Source organism: Malus domestica, chromosome 15, assembly GCF_042453785.1.
Source record: "Malus domestica chromosome 15, GDT2T_hap1".
Taxonomy (NCBI): Eukaryota; Viridiplantae; Streptophyta; class Magnoliopsida; order Rosales; family Rosaceae; genus Malus; species Malus domestica.
In genome coordinates, this window is record NC_091675.1 from 26,370,494 (window position 1) to 26,393,161 (window position 22,668).

The window sequence follows — 22,668 nt, forward strand, 5'->3', positions numbered from 1 at the left end:
TTGGAAATCCAACGACATACAATTCGCCATGTCAGCTATTCGTTGGAGGGTTTTGTGACATCTGCTATACTAGAGCCCACCTTTGCAATCTTTGGTGAGCCACTCTCCTTCTAGGCACGTGTGACATAAAATGAATTTAAATATGCTTCTGGTGTCAGCATGACGTAATGCAGATGTCATCTTGCCCAAAGGTAGCAAGCCAGGCTTGAAAGAGCTGGGCATCTGGGCTTGCAGTGATTGGCCTACCACTTGCCTTTGATTTTATGGACTTCTGGAAAAGGGTTTTTTTGGGTTGGAGGACAATATTGTTGTCTTTGCCTTTATCTTCCACCAACTAGTGGAGACGCTCTTAGAAAGATGGTACAAATGATGGTACAAATATGTGGTAAGAGTAGCATTTTTGAAATTTATAACCAAACGGACAATGTTTGTGTTGACTTTTTAGCCAAAATGGTCCTTGAAGTTGGCAACCCCAACCTACTTCATCTCTTTTCTTGCGACTTGTCCTCATTCCTTTCTTTTATAATGACCCACCCCCACTCTAGTCTCTTCTCCGGCAACCCATCTCCATTTTATCTTTTTCCCAACGACCCACTTCACTTGGTAAAACTGGGGTTTAGAAATCTGCGAGATTACAACTCATGGAAGATCACAAGATTAAAAGTTTAAAGTTGTTTATTTAGAATTCTAGACTCTAATAAGAGAAAGAAAAGGAGATGAGTGGGGGGAGGTGGTGGAAGGGGTGGGCTACTGGCCAACAATGACGACGATGGAGAGGACAATCCAATGAAGGTTGGTGAAGGAGAAGAAGGACATTGGGATACTAGAATAGTGAATGTTCAGAAACTAATTTTAGTTAAATGTTTGTAAGTTCAAAATGGACACGTTTAAAATGTATGGGAAACTATTTTCAACATAAAAAATTAGTCAATTCATCATAAGGAAGCAAACACAAATTTTCGAGAGCCCAATCATCATTCATTCACTAAAACCAACACTACTTTTTGAAGGTTCAATCATTTGTTTAATACCCTTAATCTGGAGCTAGTACAACTTTAAAAAAAAAATCCAACTAAAGAAAACGAATTCGGTATTTTAATTTGTCACAAAAAGTACTTTAACAAAACCACATGCTATGGTTAATTGAATTTATTGTAGGAGTAAATATATGAGCTTATACAGTGCTCGATTATTGTACATACTGGCGTTAACACAATATTATCCATAGCTTAAGAAAAAACCTTGCTCACAATAGGTCGTGCTTTACACATAGCCTCCAATGGAAAGGGTTTAGGTGCTGTGGTTCCTTTGCCCTCAGTCATGTCAACCATTTCCTCACCCAGTCTATTCCAGTCGAAGCATTTAATCAATGACCTTCTCCAGGGCAAGCCCTTCTTCCCATTCCAAATGGTATGAGTTTATGTGAAAAATCTTCATCACTTTCGAACCTCTCAGGCTTAAAGCTTTCAGGTTCATCCCTCAATTCAGGATCTCTGTGTACCGCCCATGCATTGACCAATACCATTGTGTCACGTGGCACGTCAAAGCCTCCCATAATACAGTCATCAGATGACAAATGTGGTACTGGCATTGGAGCCGCCGGGCATAATCGGAGTGTCTCGGAGATGATGCATTGTAGGTAGGGTAGTTTGGAGATGTCTGGTTCATCCACCAAGTTTTCTTTACCAACTTTAGCATCTAGTTCAGATTTGGCCTTTTGGACCACGCGTGGATGGTTAAGTAGATTGGACATGGCACATTCTAGTGTCACAGTTAATGTGTCAGTATCCGCCAATAACATGACCTGATGAAAAAATTGATTAATATTTAGTTAATTAAAAGTTTAAAATAAAGGTGGTGCTATATACATCAAATTTATGCACCAAATCACGTCGAATATTCTGCACCACAATTTTTTTTATTACAAATTATTAATCAAATTTCAACTTGAATTAAAGTACAAAGTTGATTAGTTTTGTTCTAGCTTTTATTTCAACTTGAATAAAGTACAAAGTTGATTGGTGCCACGTATTTAATACACAAATTTCATGTGCCTAGCATTATTCTGAAAATAAAAATAAAAGGTAACGAAATATATCATTATATGTACCTAGCATTATATTAACAAATTAAACCTTATCTTTCTATTGACTCCTTTATAAAATCAAAGCTATATGGTAATTAAAAAAATGCAGGAGATGAAGATAATAGAGTTGTACACTAACCATAATAAGACCCTTGATGATTTGGTCAGTGTAGTATTCAGGCTGTGACTCCTGCAGAGAAAGCAAACGGTCGATCATACTACTGCCATTTCTTCCTACCCCTGTGCTCATCAATCAGACCCTGCAAGAACACATCCACCCTCTAAGCCAACGCCTTCACCTTCTTCTCGTACCCATTAACCCCAAACCAATTCAAAATCGGCAAAAAAATCAGCTGGGTTCGCAGCCCCGCCATAAGCAAACGCATCCCTCATAATCTCTCTAAACTGCCTCGCCTCCTCTTTGTCCACCGACACGTCATCACCGTAGTACCTCTTCCCAGCCACCATTCTCATTATGATGTTAAACGTCAGCTCATTGAGCATTGACTTGAGCTCTACCTTTGCAAACCCATCGCGTGCTTTTTGTGAGAGTTTAACAAGTAAATGTCTCACCTTGTCCTTTCGGATGTCTGAGAACGTGTTGAGTCGAGCGGAGGAAAAGATCTCGACGGTGCCAATGCGGCATAGGTTGCGCCAGTGGTCACCTCATTCTTGGACAACGGATGAGGATGAGACTATGACCACGCGGCGTGAGCCGAACCAGAGAGAGAAGACGGAGGTGGCCGATGATCGGAAGAGAAGGTGGGCTTGGTGGGAGGTTTTGGTGATTGTGACGTTTGGTTTGGAGGAAAACCTTGAAAGTGAAGAGAATGAAGATAAGAGAGAGGGATGTATAGAACAATATGTCTTCCATGGTTTTGTGCGCTTCGCTTCGCTTAGAGCACTTCCACCGGAGGGGAAGTTTGCCAGCACCCAGTCAAAAAACCATAGGGGTCAGTCAATCCACTCCAGCCCACAAACTTGTTTGGCACCCAGCCCAAGCTAGGCAACAAACCAGTCCATTTTTGACTGACCAAGGGACTGGCCTATTTGGTTGGCCCGTGACGTTCACTCGTGCATTGGCGCGGGTATGAGACAAGAAAGCAGGTGACAGGGCCCGCTGGCAAGTGCACTCACCATTCACCCGGGCTTGGCAATGTGGCCCTCTATGTGCCGTTGGATTTACAACGGCTAGTTTTTCAAGACCGTTGGATTTTCAACAGTTAATAAAATTTGAATTTGACTTTTAAATTGGACCGTCCGATCACAGATCAACAGTCCACGTTTTTTCCCCAATAAAAAAAGGGCTCAACAACCAGAATTATGACCGTTGGCCATGTGGCAGCTCGTTGGCTATTGGATTTGAATATTGTTCAAATCCAATGGTCCAGATTAATTAACTACATTAAAATTTATTAAAAATTATAAAAAATTTAAAAAAATACAGAAAATTTTTAATTTTTTTTTCTATAAACACCTAACCCTCATCTTCCACTTTACACCACATTTCAATATTTTCTACACTTTCTACACTATCTACATTTCAATATTTTCTACACTTTGAGAGAAATAAATGTCTTCGTGGAAGCACATTGAAGATGTTATGTTGTGTGAATGTTCGATTCACACTACTTATGACCCGATTATGGGTAATGAGATGGATAAGCGAGAAATGTGGAGTAAAATTACGAAAGTGTTTTGCGATGTACATGGAAAAGACGGCAAAACTAGTCAATGTCTTCAAGGTCGTTGGAAAAAACTCAACGCATCCTTTACTTGGTGGAAAAATAATGGCACGTGACGTGATGAGATTGGTTAAAAATCCTATCCGAAATTAAAACTATTTTATTTATTTATTCTTTTTTTAAAATATAAAATATTTTAAATGAGTTGGGTGTCAACGCATTTTGTAGGGGTGGGGATCGTTTGTGCTCACGCATTTTTAGACTGAGTGTCAGCGCATTTTTTTAGAGGTGGAGATGCTTTAGCCTATCATTGTTCATTGGGGTCTATTATTGTTCACTTAAGTGGATAAATAGGCTGTGTGCTAGCGTAAAATCTTAGGGATGGAATTGCTCTTAATAAATGGTTGAAATTTTGTTGAGTTTTTATTTGGATGTGGTTTTATATAATACAAAGCTGCGGTATTTATATGTACAGGGAGGGACGTAGTGCCCAAGTAGTACGAAGGACAATGACAAATTGATTTCTTCATCACTCGGGAGTTCTAGAACACTAAAACTTTAATCTTTTCATATTTGGTAAAGATGGCGTATGCACTAACAGGATGGTTCTGACTTTTAAAAGATTCTCAATTTTTTTTCCCTTCCACACGCAGTGTTAATGGTATTGAAATGTCCACCCCAACTAATTTCAAGTTCAGTTATCTTTTTTAAATTGTTTGGGCCTCGGTCATTGATTCTTATTTTTGGTCGAAAGAGATTTGGGTAGACCAAAAAAAACTGCAGTGTCATTTTTTTTAAACTTTGATGTTACGACATAAATTTTATTGATAACAAAAAAAAAATTACATCTAGTTAGAGGATATAAACTTTTCTCTTCATACAACAGAGACAACAAAAAAGAACACATGAAAAAAAAAAAAAAACATAAACCTTATATTTCTAGAAACGAAAGAAGATAATCAATTCTATCTCAAAGGGATTTACTTATATACTCAAAAGTTTTTAATTTGAGTTTTTCTTTCTGTATAATCGCTTTGTCTATACAAAAGACTTTGTAAATTGAATCGGAAATGAACTGTTTTTTCATTCAATCAAAGTTCTAATCATTTTTTATTTATAAAAATCAATTCAAGGAAGTCTGCAAAGAAAGTAATCAATAGATAAACTTGGTTTCTCTTTCCGCGAAGTCGTCATTGAAAAGAAAGTGTATAAACAGGATAATCCAAAAAATAAAAAGGAAAACTAATGAAAAATGTTTGAAAACTTTAAGTTTTAATGATAAGAACAAAATAAAGGTTAAAGTGAATAGTACTAGAATTGATTTTTTAGTGTAAAAATATGATTTTTCGTTAAAATAAATAGTACCGAGAGTTTTTCGTTAAAGTTCCCAAAAAGAAAGTGCATGAACAGTTCACCCAAAAAAATAGAAAGTCAATTCAATCGTGGAAGTCTGCAAAGAATTGTATTTTTGTTCTTATCATGTTTAATTCCACCACGTGTACATTTACTGGCGTTGCCTTGCGTAAGAGAGTGCGTGTAAATGCAAGCGATCAACGGCTACATGGTCCACACAATTAGGATACGTTTGTTGCATTGGATTATCTAGGACTGAACTAATTTCCAGAACTAATTTAGACTGTCTTAGCTTGAACCAAACTGGGTAAGAGTAGTGAGGTATTTAGTGTATTACTAGACTAAATCACGGACTGGAATATTTTTAGAGTTCAAATACTTTTTATGTCATTGTTTAATTCATTTTACTATTATCAATACATCTTTTTTATCTTTAAAAAAAAAAAGCAAAATACAACTATTTTTATTTGACTCTCTCTCCCTTGTCTCTCTATTTTCTCCATTCATTTGCTTTGGTTCTTCACGCCCAAATTTGCTCCCAGTAAAACTCAAACCAAAATAAATAAAACTCATATTTTCTCTTCTTTTCATGCTTTCTCTTGAATTCAAACCCATATTTATCTTTTTTTAATTTACTTTTCTCTTCAAATCAAACCTAGAAAAATCCCTAATTTTTTTTTTCAATTTGCAGAAGCTTCGTTGGATCGTCGAATCTGCAAATTCATTGCAATCAACCTCTGCAAATTGATGTCAATCGATCTTGCAGAAGAAAGAGACAAACTTGCAGGCGCATTTCCTGGCGGAGCTCTTGGGGGCCTTGAGTAGGACGCAACGATTGGTGCGGGATTTGGAAGAAGAAGCAAGCTGAGGAAGACAAAGACAAAGTGAGCTGAGGAAGACGAAGACCAAGCAAACAAAGCAAAGCGATGGTCTTAGTAATCCCATCATTTTTGGGCGGTCTCGCTAAGACCAGTTAGTGAAGAGTTTAGTTGGCATGAGTCTGACGTAGTCCCATTAAACACAATCCTGGCTCGCACCAAACATGAGATTAATATTCTTAGTAAGCCAGTCCAGTCCAGTCCAGTGAGAGTTAGTGAGTGCAAACAAACACGCCCTTAGGGTTTGCATTTTTCATTGGCATGCATCCAATTTGATCGGCCGTGTCTTATGCCATCTCCAATCGAAAAGGTTAGATATAGCTTTGTCTAAAATTATAGTCTTGTAAAAAATTTATTTTTTAATAAACAATGCCAAATCATACTTATATGCTATTTCCAATTGAATGAGGCTAAATATAGCCTCCTCAATAATTTATTAGTTTTAAGTTTATACTTTAAATTTACTGTTTAATTTAATAAAACTACATTTAGATGTTTTCAAATCTAGTCGTTAAATTTGAATCAAGTAATGCAACTGAGCAGTTGAGCACCAAAAAAGGGTTAGGAGGGGGTTACATTTGGCTAGCGCCTTTTGGCCAAATAATGGTCTGGTGGGTTCCACATAATTATAGCCCAACCATTTGTTGAAGATGAATTTTGAAGCAAATCAAACCATTTTTTTATTTTTAGACCTTTAACCCTCTCCATTAGAGATGATCTTGGAGATGGTCTTGAGCCAAATTAAACGGGGGAGAGAACACCATGTTTTTCTTCCATACGAAGTGATGATTCTTGTGGATCCCGCATATGTATCTTGACTGAATGATTATTAAGTATATCTGCTAAAATTAAAAGTATTTTGTATTCACATTAAAGGTGTGGAAAGTAAACTAATAACTCACTACAAAAAAATACACCACTAAAAGTATTTTGTTTTCAATTAGGAAACTTAATCAGTTTTTTCCTACATGGATTCTAATAGGAGAATCACATAGATTGTTTGTATATATAGTGGTCTCTACTCTCACAAAAAAATGTGTTAAATTATTGAACCATGAGGAGAAGGACTACTACTGTGGTCGACTATGGTTTGTCTTCTTCACTCTCTACCGGTATGTCATTGTTCTTATTTGAATTACGTGACTAAGAGCTGTTATAGAGTCTTCATAGGTTCTCTTAGTGCTCTCATAACGTCCATATAGAGCTTATTACCTCGTTTAGATGTGCTTTTAAAATGACTAAAAGTGTTATTAGAGAAAGTACTTTTGGATTCCAAAAGCACTTAAAGTGCTTTCTACGAGAAACACCAATAATGTGTTTCTTCCAAGAATCACTTTAAGTGTTTTTTCCAAGATTTACTTGCATTTTTACTAAGAATTAATTCTAAAAACATGTTCACAAAAAACGCTTTCAGTTATTTTAAAAGCATATTCAAACGAGCTATATGTCGCGCTCTTATAGAGCTTTTGTAGTTTGCCTTAGTGTTGTGATAATTTATTTGCTTGACTTTCATGTTTTGGGGGTTTAGCATATTCTTACATAACAGATTTTAATATTTAGTTGAAATACTCTAATTAATCCATTCGACTCTCCTTAAAAAGGGTAAAGATAAGCTGATATACCTATTCTTTTGGATAAAGTGACGCTACCCCTTCGATTTTTTTAATTTCCTTTTGCCTATATTTTCCTTCTCATTCTTTAATATCGTGCAGTAATCAAAACTTTTTTGTTTACTATTTAAGTAATCCTTTCAGGGATGGTTCTTCTTAAAGCACATCTAATTTGAAACTCATTTGTTTTGATTGATGTTTGGGAAAGATGTTCTGGCAAAGAAAATTGTAGGATGAGCCGAAATGTTGAAAATGGAAAAGGGGAATAGGAATGGTATATCAATTAAGTAGACGAAGATCATTAACTATGTCTTGCAGCTTCCCTCTTTTGCTAATACAATACTAAATTATTTATATAATTTAATTCATAATTACTTTGTTTACAATTGAGCGTGCTTTACACATGGCCTCCAATGGCACAGCTTTAGGCATAGTGAGTCCTAAAGTCAATCTCACCACACGTTGGGCGAGTCCTGCTCCTGGGCAAGCCCTTCTTCCCGATCCAAATGGCATAAGCTTATGCGACATATCCTCAACGCTTTCGAACCTCTCAGGCTTGAAGCTTTCAGGATCGTCCCACAACTTTGGGTCCCTGTGTATGGCCCATGCATTGATCAATACTATTGTGTCACGCGGCACGTCAAATCCTCCAATAGTACAGTCTTCGGATGAAAGATGTGGAACTAGCAGTGGCGCCGCTGGGCATAATCGAAAGGTCTCAGAGACAATGCTTTGCAGGTATGGTAGTTTAGAGATATCTGGTTCTTCCATCAAGTGCTCTTGACCCAATTGAGCATCCAGTTCGGCTCTAGCCTTTTTTAGCACACGCGGATGGTTAAGCAAATTCGACATAGCCCATTCTAATGTAACAGCTGATGTATCAGTACCTACCAACATCATAACCTGAATATTGCCCTTAAGTTAGCTACTTACTTGGGAAGGAAAAATAGAACACACACACACCCCAATGAAGTGCTATATATACCATTGAAGTGCATAACGCCATTTTGTATTTCTTTCTTATTAGCTATGATCACTATCATTCTGTAATTGTAATCCAAGATGTTCCTTTCAGTATGCGGTGATATGGTTAACAGTCACCATCCTGCAGCTTCATCTAAGTGTGACTACTGACTTGTGATATGGTTTCTCTCAAACGTCTTATGATTGATAGTAGCATTATGAAATGTGGTTAGTGTTTTCTCCATAGGGATATAGATACAGAGATTTACATGTAAGTTCCTGAAGAATTACATGGACTTGTTCAAATAGTTCCAAACCACAGAACACCCTCTTAACTTGTTTGAGGCGTTCACTTATGGATTAAAACAATCTGACGGATGTGGAATACCTGTTTAAGTGATTATTTGATCAGTCAAGGATATGAAGGAATGCCCATGTGTGTTAAACTATGAAGTCTTATTTTGAATTGCTAGAGTTGCAGTTTATGTCGTTGACACGAATCTCACTAAGACTTTGGAAGAGCTTGAGAAAACTGCCTCGCACATGAAGGTGGAATTTGAGAAGAAGGATCTTAGGAAAGCTCGTTTATGCCTTGACCTGAAGTTCAAGCGTTGTTCTAACAGTACCTTGGTCTACCAGTCGAACTACACCCTGAATGTGTTATCTTGGAGTATACATATGATCGTCTATACGTTATATGCAAATAAGACCCTTGACGAGGTTATGGAATCCAAAATTTCATATCTGAGTTCAACTTTGCGCTTCGTTGTACTTAGCTCATTGTATTAGACATGACATCGCTATTGATCTATTGGTAAAGATGCAGCATCACGCCTATACGCAACCACTAAATTGGTATTAAAAACGTACCCTAAAGGTTCTATGAATTTGGGTAAATCGCAACATATCTCGAGCGAATCAAACCCCCTGATCCTTAGAATGATGTCTGCCTTGTTTGTTATGCTGACGTTAGTTACTTATCAAAACCGCATAAGGTAAAATCCTCAATGGTTATGTTTTTACAGTTAGGGATATCCCAATATCTTAGAGGTCCACGATATGACCTTAGTTGCGAAATCTTCAAATCATTCCAAGACTCACCTCACTTCACTACCCCACAAGTGAGACATGGTTAGGAGTTCTTGTTGAGCATATTCAAAGTACTTGCTGTTTTCATCCATCATTGAGTCTCAACGACAATCCATAAAGACTATGCTGCATGTATCAACCCAACCAAGACATGATACAGCAACAAAGTCAACGCTAAGACATATTGCATCTACATCACATCAGCAAAGCATCAAGAGATTGAAGTCATGCAAGCCGATCCCAGACAACCTTGCCGACCTCTACACGATGTCACTGCCGAAGTCAATCTTCTAGAAGCTTGTCCGAGAAATTGGTCAGGGGCAGAGCCACCAAGGGACTAGGGTAGTCCCCAGCCCATCCTGACTTCATTTGAGGTGTGAACCTCATGGAAGAAGATGAAGCAAATGGTGTCGTTAAGCTGTTTTGATTTTAAATCTTTTCGGCTGTCTAATGAAACGATAAGTTTGGCATGGGAGTTTTAAAAGAGATGTGCAATTTTAAATGGAAAAAACAACCCCACTTCTGGTTCGATTATGTCACATAACAATAACATACACCCTATAATTTTGTAAAGCAACCCACCTTCTTTATTTGCAGACCTCTCCCCCTTTTCCTTCTTTTTCTACTTCTTTGTATTTTCTTTAACCTTCCACAACCTACCTCTTACTTGGTTGTCTGGGTTTTTACATTTTTTTCTTCTTAGTATTGAATTTAAGAGATTTTTTTCAGTTTTGTGAGGATTACACAAATTGCATATGTCAACATGTTATGAATTCAACTTTTTACACACACACACACACACACACACACACACACACATATTTGTGAAAAGCCCTTCCTCATTTAGAATTCTGGCTTCGCCACTGGAATTGGTATGCCTAACTATTCATATGCAATGCTTATAGTTCTCATTGGAAGTTATGTCAAATTCAGGAGGAGTATCCACAAGTATACTCATTTGATCTTAATGTACGCTTGTTCCCTACAATTAGGAGCATTTTTCCTACTGGGTTTTTGCTACCTACCTAGGTTTTGACGAGGTACCCATCATGGGTTGATCATACCCTTGTGAGCTCTTCTACTTGCGTCCAAAAGACGTATAGTTTTGACTTAATGTAACTTCTCACTTTTCTCCTTAGGCTATGGGTTTTTCTACCACCTTGGGTTTTACCATAGCGAGGTTTTGTGAGTTTTATCTTTTTATGCATTCTTTCATTGATCTAAGACTCGCATTCGCTTATTGTGTCGATGACTTCATCAACTTTACTTACATCATCCTTGAAGACCTGATACGCCATTTACTTGAGTATTTACACACTTAAGGGGAAGTGTTGCAGTCCTATTAGATTAGGAATGTGATTGTGTACATCCTAGTGTATCTAGGGATATCTTTGAATATTCCCTTTAGTAGTTAATATCCTATTAGATTTGTAATTCTAAAAGGGTAAGAAATTAACCTTCCCTACTACTATAAATAAAGGCACAATGGGGTGGAATAACACACACCTCATAATTACACATCTCTCTCTTTCTCTCTACTATTGCCGCACCCCTCTCTCTATGGCCTCCATAATTGTTCAGTAAATTATGCCTACAACAAAAACAAATTTGTTCTTTCTACTTAAAAAAATGAAAGAATAATAGTTTTACTAAAAATAATTAGCATACAAAATACATTAGTTCAACTATGGGTATTTTAGTAATCATATCAGTTTTCATTCTGATTCATATGAATTAGTAAACAGTTAATATAGATCAATGTCATTCTTACTCCGATTCCAGACAGTTTTAGTAAACAACTCAAACAAAAAACTGATTCTGGTTCCACCTCATTCCAATTCTTCCTCAATTCAATTCCTCTCAATCTGCTTATAGATTAGTAAGCGAGCCACCAGTTTATTTTAGTAGGTGCCCAAATGTCAATTGAACTTTCCGAATTGCCAAATAACAGAGAGAGAAAGAGTAGGAATGACATACCTTTATGTGTCCAATTGGCATGTCGTTTCTTGCAAACAATAATCAAATTTAGGCCACTTCAACATGTGGGTCTGTCACAGCCCGTCCTGAATTAAAGTTATCGATAACGTGAATTGACAAAATTTCCCTTGAGCGGTTGGTAGTGGTGTGTGTGTAAATGGGCTAAGGTTTGGACTAAATAAATTTTTTTAATTTGTTGGTTGGTGACCCAATTTGGACCACACACACACAAAAATACCCTTCTCTCTCTTCTCTCCTGTGCACTCTCCCTTGGACTCACTTTTTCTACTTTCTCCGGTACGGATTAACAACAAAACTAGGAGAAAGTTTGCAGATCAAGGGTTTAAAGGACACCATCGTCTTCCTGAGGCTCATACGAGTTGAATGATGCCATTTTTAGGTAAGAACTTCTTTGAAAACTCGTGAAAACCCTAACCCGATTTATGTCACTATTCATGCAATCGTAAAGTCGTGTGTTTTTTGGGATTTCAAGCTTATAGGTAGCTTAAGGAGGTCCTCACGAGGCTCGGAGTGGTTTGTTGGAAGAATTTGGACATCGGATTATCGAGAACGACGAGTTTTAAAATTTACCGGAATATCGAGGCTTTTTCCGGCAGGTTTCTGGTGGTTTCAGGGCTCGACTCAGGTATGGTTTTGTTCGTCTTGGTGAGATCTTCAAAATGGGTCATGTTTCATGGAATTTGGTTAAGAAATAAAGAAGATATAAGGTTTTGAAATAAAATCCAGAAACCGGCGAAGTCACCGACGTCTGGCGACTCGTCGGAGAAGATGAGGGCATATTCCGTCAGTTTTGACGGAATATGCTAACGGCGTTAGATGATGCCGTTAATAATTGATGGTATATGCTTGCTTTTGGATGGAATATTCTTGGCGGCGTTAACTGCCGCCGTTAGTGTGCTTGGCACGTGCCCGCAAGTGGGCGGCGCATTTGGTCGTGCCTTGGCCGGCGCGTGGGTGGTCGGAAAATTATTTTAGAAATATGGGGATGTTCGTGAGGTTGTGTAGATCACATTGGTATATTCAAACATCCCATTTGAGCAATGTATGTGAAATTATTAGTTAGTTTTGGTTATGTGCTTTAAATTAACGTTTTTATACTTGTTTCGCATATAGTAGAGACTTATCCCGAAGATGAGCGCAGTCAAGGGCAACTCGGGGGCTACGACCCTTCGACGTACTAGTGAATGGGCTTTTGGTTTTAAGTATATAAGTATATGCTTGATATTTTCCCAGAAAATGCATTTAAATGAGTTATGCTTTGAAAATCCCATGCCTATTGATTTATGCTTAAACCATGAGTTAGAATTGTATGCATAAATGTGATTTGGTGTTGTGGGCATTCAGGTAAGTTCCAGGTGAGTTTATGAATTGTGAATGTGTATTGAATGGTTATGATTAATCGAGAAGATTAGAGCTCATAAACCTGCTCCCCAGGTGATTGTGAATTACTAGAGATAGAGTACATGCCTATTTATAATGTCACCTCCCGCACCATATGCTCACATTGGATCCAATTCAGGTGCACAGTCTTGTTGTACAGACCATCATAGGTGGTTCCGACTCGTAAGTGACTAGCGATTTATCACCCAGCTATCATGAGAGTGTAGTACTGAGCATAATTATATTACACCCAGTCTTGTTGTACAGACCTTTTTAGTGGTTCTGACTTGTGTGCAGTGTAGTGTCGTATAGGTCATTGTAGTGACTCCGGCTAGATTGACTAATGAGCTATGAATTCAGCCGTACAGACTTCTACAAGGGTTCCGGCTAATATGTTATTTTCCATGAATTTATTCTCACCTGAGTTACTTATTCTGTTTATATCTTGGCATGGCATACTTATGATTATGAATATGTGAAGCATGAATTGATATATATATATATACACACACACACACACACATATTTATGTTTATATTCTATTTCTGGGAAAATTATAAATGTTTTACGGCGAGGGGTTAGACCTTTTGAGAAATGAAATGATTTTGAAAACATTTGTTTTTGCCCACTCACATTTTCTGTTTTGCGCTCCCCCAGGTTTTAGGTAGACTTGTTGTTGGTGGCGTACGAGGATTTCGGCGGTTCTGACTTAATAAAATAATTGTAGGACATCTTCTGGTACTGTATAACTAGTAGTTGTCCTACTGGACTGTACCTAGACTTTTTATGCTCTGATTAGGAGTATTTACACTTGTATCTCACTCCTAGCACTTCCTGTTTATCAGTGCACTTTAGTAGCTTTCGGTTTTTTCTTTATTCGTATATTTCTTATCTTTATTGCTTCCGCACTGTGCACATGGCTACGTCACCCTCACTTGATGGCTAGCATGCCTTGATCTCGGTCGGGGTGTGTTAGTTTGGTATTAGAGCCTAGGTTTAGCAGTCCTGTATAGTTCATAATATTCTAATCCTTGTGATGTCTTCTGTCAGAACTATGCCGCCTCGTAGATAGCCACGTCACTCAGCTGAGCCTAGTTTCCCTGATATTGCTAAATTAGTGGAAGCTATAGCTAATGCCGTTCAGTCTTCGCTCCATCCTCCTCAAAGGACACCTCTTAAGACTGTGTATAATCTGAAGCTGAATCATTTCATGGGAAATGAAGGACATGAGCGAGTGGAGAAGTGGCTTAATCATGTCGATAAGACTTTTCTTGTGATGCAAAGTTAGGGGAACCTTCCTCCTGATAGGTGGGTCGAGATGACTACCTGGTTTCTGGGTTCGAAGCCTGCATCCTGGTGGAGACAAGAATCATATCAGATGCTACCAGAGGTAGTAGCCGATTGGGAAGTGTTTAAACAGTTGTTTCGGAAAAGGTTCATTCCCCTTGAGTACATTAATCGCAAGAAACAAAAGTTTACGCATCTGAAACAAGGAAAGATGTCGGCGAATAAGTATTACAGGAAGTTCACTTGTTTGTCTCAATATGATCCGAAGGTTGCTGATAATCCGGTTGAGATGCTCCGTCACTTCAGGTTGGGTACTAAGAAGAAATGGCGTTTTATAGAGGCATCAACTCCTGTGCCACTTACCAGGAGTTTTATGAGGTGTTACTACGGATTGAGGACTCAGAGAACATGCCCAGTGAAACTGAAGATGAAGAAGAAAATAACATGAACCAGAGACGAGATGATAAAGGTAAAGGTCAATCATCTCAGGGGCCTCGTAAGACCCAGAGTTTTAAGAGAAGCGGTGGCAATTCCAGCTCTTCTAGTGGAGGTTTGAGCTCTAATATGCAGGGGAAATGTGGTATATTTTTTAGAGGCCCGAGATTTTAGAGGCAAAGGGACTTTGGTGGTTCAGGTGCTCATTTATATCACATGTGTAATAATAGGCATTTTAGGGTGTAGGAGAGGCAGCAGTGCATGCTATACTTGTGGACAGATGGGGCATAGGGCTGCTCATTGTCATCAGAGGCCCCAACAACCTTCTTTTACCACCCCCTATGATGACCTAGCAAGCTTCAGGACCTAGTGGTTATGCTCAGACTGGTCGTGGAGGTGCTTATCATTATCAGGGCGACGCCGCTCCTTATACTTCAATGCAGTATCAGTACTCGCATGACCCTTATTATAAGGGTGGTTACCCTTAGTATCAGGGATGTTCTATGCCATATCAGCCATATTCAGCAGATGGATCCCAGTGGTACTAAGGGGGACAGCCCCAACAGGTAGAGATTGCTGCTATCGGTGCAGGATCTTCGAGGCAGTCTGGTCAGCCAAGACAAGGACGAGGTATTCATGCTAGCAAAGGTCGTGGTGGACGATTGCAGAATCAGAGACGTATCCATAACATGACACTACAAGATGCTCAGAACAATCTTGATTTAATCATGGGTACGTTAAATATTCTTGATCATTTTGCTAGAGTATTGATTGATTGTGGTGCTACACATTATGTTGTTTCTCATACATTTGCTCAAATGACGCAACCTCATCCTACACCTCTAGGATATAATTTAGAGTTTTCTATGCCTAGAGGGGAGATGTTATGTGGATCGGGTATATCCAGGATGTCCAGTAATGGTGGATGATGTTGTTATGCCAGCTAATCTTATGTTGTTGGACATTGTGGATTTTGATGTGATTTTGGGCATTGATTGGTTACACTACAATCATGCCAAGGTAAACTGTTATGGAAAGACAGTCACATTTCATCGTCCTGGATTACCTGAAGTTACATTTGTAGGAGAGCCTAGCGGAGTGAGGCATGGTGTTATTTCTACCATGAAAGCCAAAAGATTGTTGTCGAAAGGCTGTCAGGGATATTTGGCTCATGTGGTGTTGAACGATAATGCTCCTAGTAGCGTGGAGGATATGCATGTGGTTGGGCATTTTCCGGATGTGTTCCCTGATGATTTGCCTGGGATTATCGCCAGACAGAGATGCGGAGTTTGTTATTGATCTACTTCCAAGTACGAATCCTATATCTTTTACTCCTAATAGAATGGCTCCTACTGAGTTAAGGGAATTGAAAGTTCAGTTGCAGGAATTGGTTGATAAAGGATTTATTCAACCTAGTACTTCACCTTGGGGAGCTCCAGTCTTATTTGTGAGGAAGAAAGACAGAACCTTGAGGCTGTGTATTGATTACAAGCAATTGAATCGAGTAACAATTAAGAACCGTTATTCGTTACCCCATATAGATGATTTGTTTGATCAACTCTGAGGTGCCTACGTATTCTCTAAGATTGACTTGAGGTTTGGTTACTACCAGTTAAAGATTAAAATTGAAGATGTCCCTAAAACAGCTTTTAGGACTCGATATGGTCATTCTGAGTTTTTGGTGATGCCATTCAGATTAACGAATGCACCAGCAACTTTTATGGATTTGATGAATCGAGTATTCCAGCCATTTATAGACAGGTTTGTCATTATTTTTATTAATGACATTTTGGTATACTCTAAGACTAAAGCGGAACATGTTCGACATCTTACCTTAGTGTTAAAGAAATTAAGGGAACATCAGTTGTATGCTAAGTTTAGCAAATGTCAATTTTGGTTGGATCAAGTGGCATTTTTGGGACATGTTATTTCTGCTTAAGGCATTCAAGTGGATTCTCAAAAAGTGGCAGTTGTGAAGAATTGGGAACAACCTCGAACCGTTACTGAAGTACGAAGTTTTCTTGGCCTAGCAGGCTATTATAGACGGTTTGTTAAGAATTTTTCAGTGATTGCTTTACCCCTGAAGAGGTTGACCAAGAAGGATGTTAAGTTCGAGTGGGATGATAATTGTCACGCCCCAACCCAAGGATTAACGTAAACCTTGGTTCAGAACGTGAATCACACCTTAATTATAAGCTTAACTAATATAATTAAGAATGTGACATGAAATAAAAGCATGTATAACTCGCTTGGAATAAAATTAACTGAATAACAGATTCATTATTGAAAGTTTCAGACAAAATTACAACTTATGAACTACTCAAAGTTCACACAAAAGTAGTTCTTTATTCAAACAAGAGAGCAAAAGCCAACAAGCTCATCTTTTTATTTCTTCTACATAATTACACAACAGACAGCAAGTAGACTTTTAGGTTTCTGGTTCTGTACCTGCAAAATTTCGTTAGGGTAAGCTTAAAAAGCTTAGTAGGGACATATACCTTTATTACTAAAATAATAAAGTATAATTAAGATAGCATAATTAAAACCAAATTCAGAATGGTGCGTAAGTATGTAATGCAAATGCCTTAACTATACCCGTTAATCCACATAACTAAACACCCAGACCTTGTACGTCCCATTCCATACTTATACCACTTGATCCCAAGTGTTTAAATATATGAACTAACCCTCATCCCTAAACATCCCCGAACTCCCCTTTTTGTTAGTCATCTTGCCTAAACTCTTCGTCTCCAGTCCCGAATTACCCTTAAAGAATCTATGCATTGTGGGCTCGCCTAAGACCTGGTACCTACTAAGAGTTTAGCTCAACTACACAAAACTAATAGTCACCACCTTAGATTCCCGAAGTTCTTTCCGACAATCCCACTTTACTCCCACATCATGGACCCAAATTTCATTTCGAACATTCATCATACTCAAATATCCAATAGAAACATGTATATCAAACTTGTATATGTACTTAAGTAAGAAATAATTAAATTCATATATATATATATATATATATATATATATATAAGGTTTCCCAGAACCCCCTACCTTGAATTCGATTAATTTTGTTCCTCTGAAGAACCTAATCGGAACGCAAAAATACAACCAAAAATATAAACACAAATAACACATATTAGAAGCCAAACTAAGTGTTCAACCACAAAATTGATATTATCTAAAGAAAGTACATAAATTATGGAATCTTATAACTCAAATAATGTCACTCAAATCAAGTAAAGGGGACTAGAAAGGAATCTGGAAAAGAAATTAGGTGTGCTAAAAACAGAACTTTGCATCTTCACAAAATTTGCAGAAAAACAGCACTATTGAACCAAGTTTAAACTCATTTTCGAACATTCAAAACTAAACCAAATCGTGTAATATTACATGGGTTTTGAAGTTCATGTTATGTACTTTAAAAGCATATAAAGTTTGTAGAAAAAGGAGCTCTAATTGGAAGTTATGCTAAAAGAAAATTGGAGTCTTGAAACTGGAAACCCAGTTTTCTGCTGCTGTTTGGCAGCTCGCGACCCAAGTTTAAATAAGGTTTTGATCAACCAAAACTCAACAGAACTGAGTGAAAACAATTGGGTTACAATCATGGACATATGTATTTTCAACACAATAAAAGTTTTCTCCAAATGAGCACATAAAGACCTATGAATTAAGAGCAAAATAAGACCACTAGAAACTTGAGTTTTCTCAGAAATTTTCTACAACTTACATAACAGTACACTTCCAATTCATATAACAAAACCCAAAATATTTCCAAGTAATCCAGAAATCATGTATACAACACCCAAATATAACATGACTCATCATTAACAAGAAATTGACTTTTTGAACCAAACCCTTGATCAAGAAATTTGATCTACACACACAATCCGAATTACCCAACTCTAATTCAAGTTCAGATTAGTTCATTGAACAGTAGAAAACCCTAATTAAAACTAAGAATTCCAAATATATGTCATGGCAGTTTCAATTCAACTAAGGAAATTAAATTCGAAAAATCTAAATAATCAAGGAGTAAGAAGTTTACCCTTCAAATCTCTGAATCCTTCCTTCACAATCACGTTCTCTAACTCTCAATTTCTCTTCCCCTTTTCGATTTCTGATGCTTTCCCACTTCTCTGCAACCCCTTTTATAGTTTCTCTAATCCTACTCACTCCTATCAGAGTCCTGATAAAAACCTAGCTTCCTAGGTCATCCACCTCTTGCTTATCGACCTCTGTGTCTCTTCTTAGTTCATCCTCTACTGAACACACTCCTTGGTGCAATAGGAGATGAACAACTCTCTATGACACACTCCTTTGATCAATCAAAGGTCGACCTATCACAAGATTTCCTAATCTCTATCCGATTTTTGGTATGAAGAAGGAAGATTTTTTTCCTAAAGATATGGAAGGCCACCTCCTCCCAGCTTCCTTGTTTCCATCGCACAGAAGGGAAGAATATGAAATAATGTTCTTTTCCTTTCTTTTGTAGAATATTATTTTATTTATTATTACTATTATTATTTTTAACAATAATAGGAAATCTAATAAATAAAAAGTATAGTATTAAAAGCTATTAAACAAATAAACACTAAGTAGACTAAAATTTTGTATAAAAACAATTATAATCACACTTCACTCTTAATTAAACGAGGGATATTACAATAATTGTGAGCAAAGTTTTCAACAGTTGAAGTATTATCTCACTCATGCACCGGTTCTAGCACTCCTAGATGATAGTGATAATTTTGAGGTCTACAATGATGCTTCCTTGAATGGTCTGGGTTTTGTATTGATGCAACATGGTAAGGTGATTGCTTATGCTTCGAGACAGTTGAAACCCCATGAGAAGAATTACTCTACTCATGATTTGGAGTTAACAGCTATCATCTTTGCTTTGAAGATTTGGAGACATTATCTTTATGGTGAGAAATGTAAGATCTTCACAGATCATAAGAGTTTGCAGTATCTTTTCACTCAGAGGGATTTAAATATTCGGCAACGGAAGTGGATTGAGTTGCTTAGCAATTATGATTGCACGATTGAGTATCACCCTGGTCGTGCAAATGCAGTGGCAGATGCACTTAGTAGGAAGACTTCAGCTAGACTTAATGTCATCTATGATTGTCATGTTCCTCTTCTTGCGGATTTAAGGTCCACTGGAGTGAAGTTAGGAGGAAAGCAGAATGTATGTGCTGAATAACACAGAGTTAAAGAAAGAAATCCTTGATGAAGCACATATTCGACATATGCAATGCATCCAGGAGGCACCAAGATGTATCATACCATTCGACCATTTTATTATTGACCGGGTATGAAAAGAAAAATTGCCGAATATGTGAGTAGGTATGCCATTTGCCAATAGGTTAAAGCTGGAAAAAAAAGCCGTTTGGGTTGATGCAGCCACTTTCCATTCCACAGTGGAAATGGGAAAATATTACCATGGATTTTGTGTACAAGCTTCCTCTTACACAGCATGGTTATTACGGCATTTGGGTGATAGTTGATCGCCTTACTAAGTCAGCACACTTTATTCCAGTGAGGGAAAAATATTCATTAAGCCGATTAGCTAAGTTATTCATATCGCAGATTGTGAAGTACCATGGTATTCTAGTTGATATTATCTCGGATCGAGATCTTAGATTCACTTCTAAGTTCTGGATAGCATTCCAGGAAGCTCTTGGTACGAGATTACTTTATAGTACAGCATATCACCCTCAGACAGATGGACAATCTGAGAGGACTATTCAGACATTAGAAGATATGTTGAGATCTTCAGTGCTGCAATTTGGCGATGGTTAGCATGATTGTTTGGATTTAATGGAATTCGCCTACAACAACAGTTACCATTCGAGTATTGGTATGGCACATTTTGAGGCACTTTATGGCAAGTTTTGTCGAACACCATTATGTTGGTCAGAAGTGGGTGAAAGAGTTTTGGTGGGCCTGGAGATTGTGAATGAAACTACTCAGAATATTCAGGTAATTAAGTCTAACCTAAAAGCGGCCCAGGATCGACAAAAGAGCTTAGCAGACAAGCATGCCACTGACCAGATGTATAATGTAGGTGATTGGGTATTTCTAAAGCTATCACCTTGCAAAAGGTGTTATGCGATTTGGAAAGAAAGTCCTAGGTACATTGGACCATATATGATCACTGAGGGAGTCGGTGAGGTTGCTTATAGACTTGAGCTACCTTCAGAGTTGTCTAAGTACATGATGCGTTTCATAATTCGATGCTTTGACATTATGTCTCAGATCTTTCTCATGTAATACCTCCTCAACCTCTAGAAATTAATTCGGATTTGACTTATGATAAGGAACCAGTGACTATTTTGGATTGGAAAGATAAGGAGCTGAGAAATAAGACAGTACGTTTGGTGAAAGTATTATGGAGAAATCACTCAGCGGAAAAGGCTACGTGGGAGACAGAGGATTGGATGTGAGAGATTTATCCACGCTTGTTTTACGATTATTAGTGCATTGAATTATTGTATAAATTTCGAGGACAAAATTTTTATAAGGTGGGTAGATTGTCACAGCCTGTCCCGAATTAAAGTTATCGATAACGTGAATTGACGAAATTGCCCTTAAACGGTTGGTGGTGGTGTGTGTGTAAATGGGCTAAGGTTTGGACTAAATAAAATTTTTAAAGTTGTAGTTGTTGGTTGGTGACCCAATTTGGACCACACACACACACAAAAATACCTTTCTCTCTCTTCTCTCCCATGCTCTCTCCCTCAGACTCACTCTCTCTCCTTTCTCCCGTACGGATTAACAACAAAACCAGGAGAAAGTTTGCAAATCGAGGGTTTAAAGGACACCATCATCTTCCTGAGGCTCATACGAGTTGAATGGTGCCACTTTTAGGTAAGAACTTCTTCGAAAACTCATGAAAACCCTAACCCGATTTATGTCACTATTCATGCAATCGTAAAGTCGTGTGTTTTTTGGGATTTCAAGCTCATAGGTAGCTTAAGGAGGTCCTCACGAGGCTCGGAGTGGTTTGTTGGAAGAATTTGGACTTCAGATTATCAAGAACGGCGAGTTTTAAAATTTACCGGAATATTGAGGCTTTTTCCGACGGGTTTCCGGTGGTTTTAGGACTCGACTCAATATGGTTTTGTTCGTCTTGGTGAGATCTTCAAAATGGGACAAGTTTCAAGGAATTTGGTTAAGAAATGAAGAAGATATAAGGTTTTGAAATAAAATCCAGAAACCGGTGACTCGTCAGAGAAGATGAGGGCATATTTCGTCGGTTTTGATGGAATATGCTAACGGCGTTAGATGACACCGTTAATAATTGACAATATATGCTTGCTTTTTGACGGAATATTCCTGACGGCGTTAACTGTCACCGTCAGTGTGTCTGGCACGTGCCCACGCGTGGGCGGCGCGTGGGTGGTCGGAAAAATATTTTTAAAATATGGGGATATTTGTGAGGTTGTGTAAATCACGTTGGTATATTCAAACATCCCATTTGAGCAATGTATGAGAAGTTATTAGTTAGTTTTGGTTATGTGCTTTAAATTAATGTTTTTATAGTTCTTTTGCATATATGGGAGACTTATCTCGAGGACGAGCGCAGTCAAGGGTGACTCAGGGGCTACGACCCTTCGACATACTAGTGAATGGGCTTTTGGTTTTAAGTATATATGTATATGCTTGATATTTTCCCAAAAAATGCATTTAAATGAGTTATGCTTTGAAAATTCCATGCCTATTGATTTATGCTTAAACCATGAGTTAGAATTGTATGCATAAATATGATTTGGTGTTGTGGGCGTTCAGGTAAGTTACAGGTGAGTTTATGAATTGTGAATGTGTATTGAATGGTTGTGATTAATCGAGAAGCTTAGAGCTCATAAACCTGCATCCCGGGTGATTGTGAATTACTA

General features: G+C 37.9%; 1 protein-coding gene, 1 long non-coding RNA gene and 1 pseudogene across 2 annotated transcripts; all 3 read right to left on the reverse strand.

Moving 5' to 3' along the window:
* Positions 1-1,143: 1,143 nt before the first annotated feature.
* Positions 1,144-4,026, reverse strand: LOC139191811 (cytochrome P450 81E8-like; annotated as a pseudogene).
* A 3,846-nt stretch (positions 4,027-7,872) lies between these two features.
* On the reverse strand, positions 7,873-8,533 carry LOC139191812 (cytochrome P450 81Q32-like; the record flags this gene model as incomplete). Its single annotated transcript, XM_070812835.1, has 1 exon — positions 7,873-8,533. A coding segment is annotated over one exon (561 nt), but the record flags the coding sequence as incomplete, so codon positions are not given.
* Positions 8,534-17,090: 8,557 nt separating this feature from the next.
* On the reverse strand, positions 17,091-19,011 carry LOC139192076 (uncharacterized). The gene is made up of 2 exons (XR_011575874.1): positions 18,816-19,011; positions 17,091-17,212 (listed from the first exon to the last, which is right to left on the reverse strand). It is a non-coding gene; the product is annotated as an uncharacterized lncRNA (long non-coding RNA).
* Positions 19,012-22,668: the final 3,657 nt, after the last annotated feature.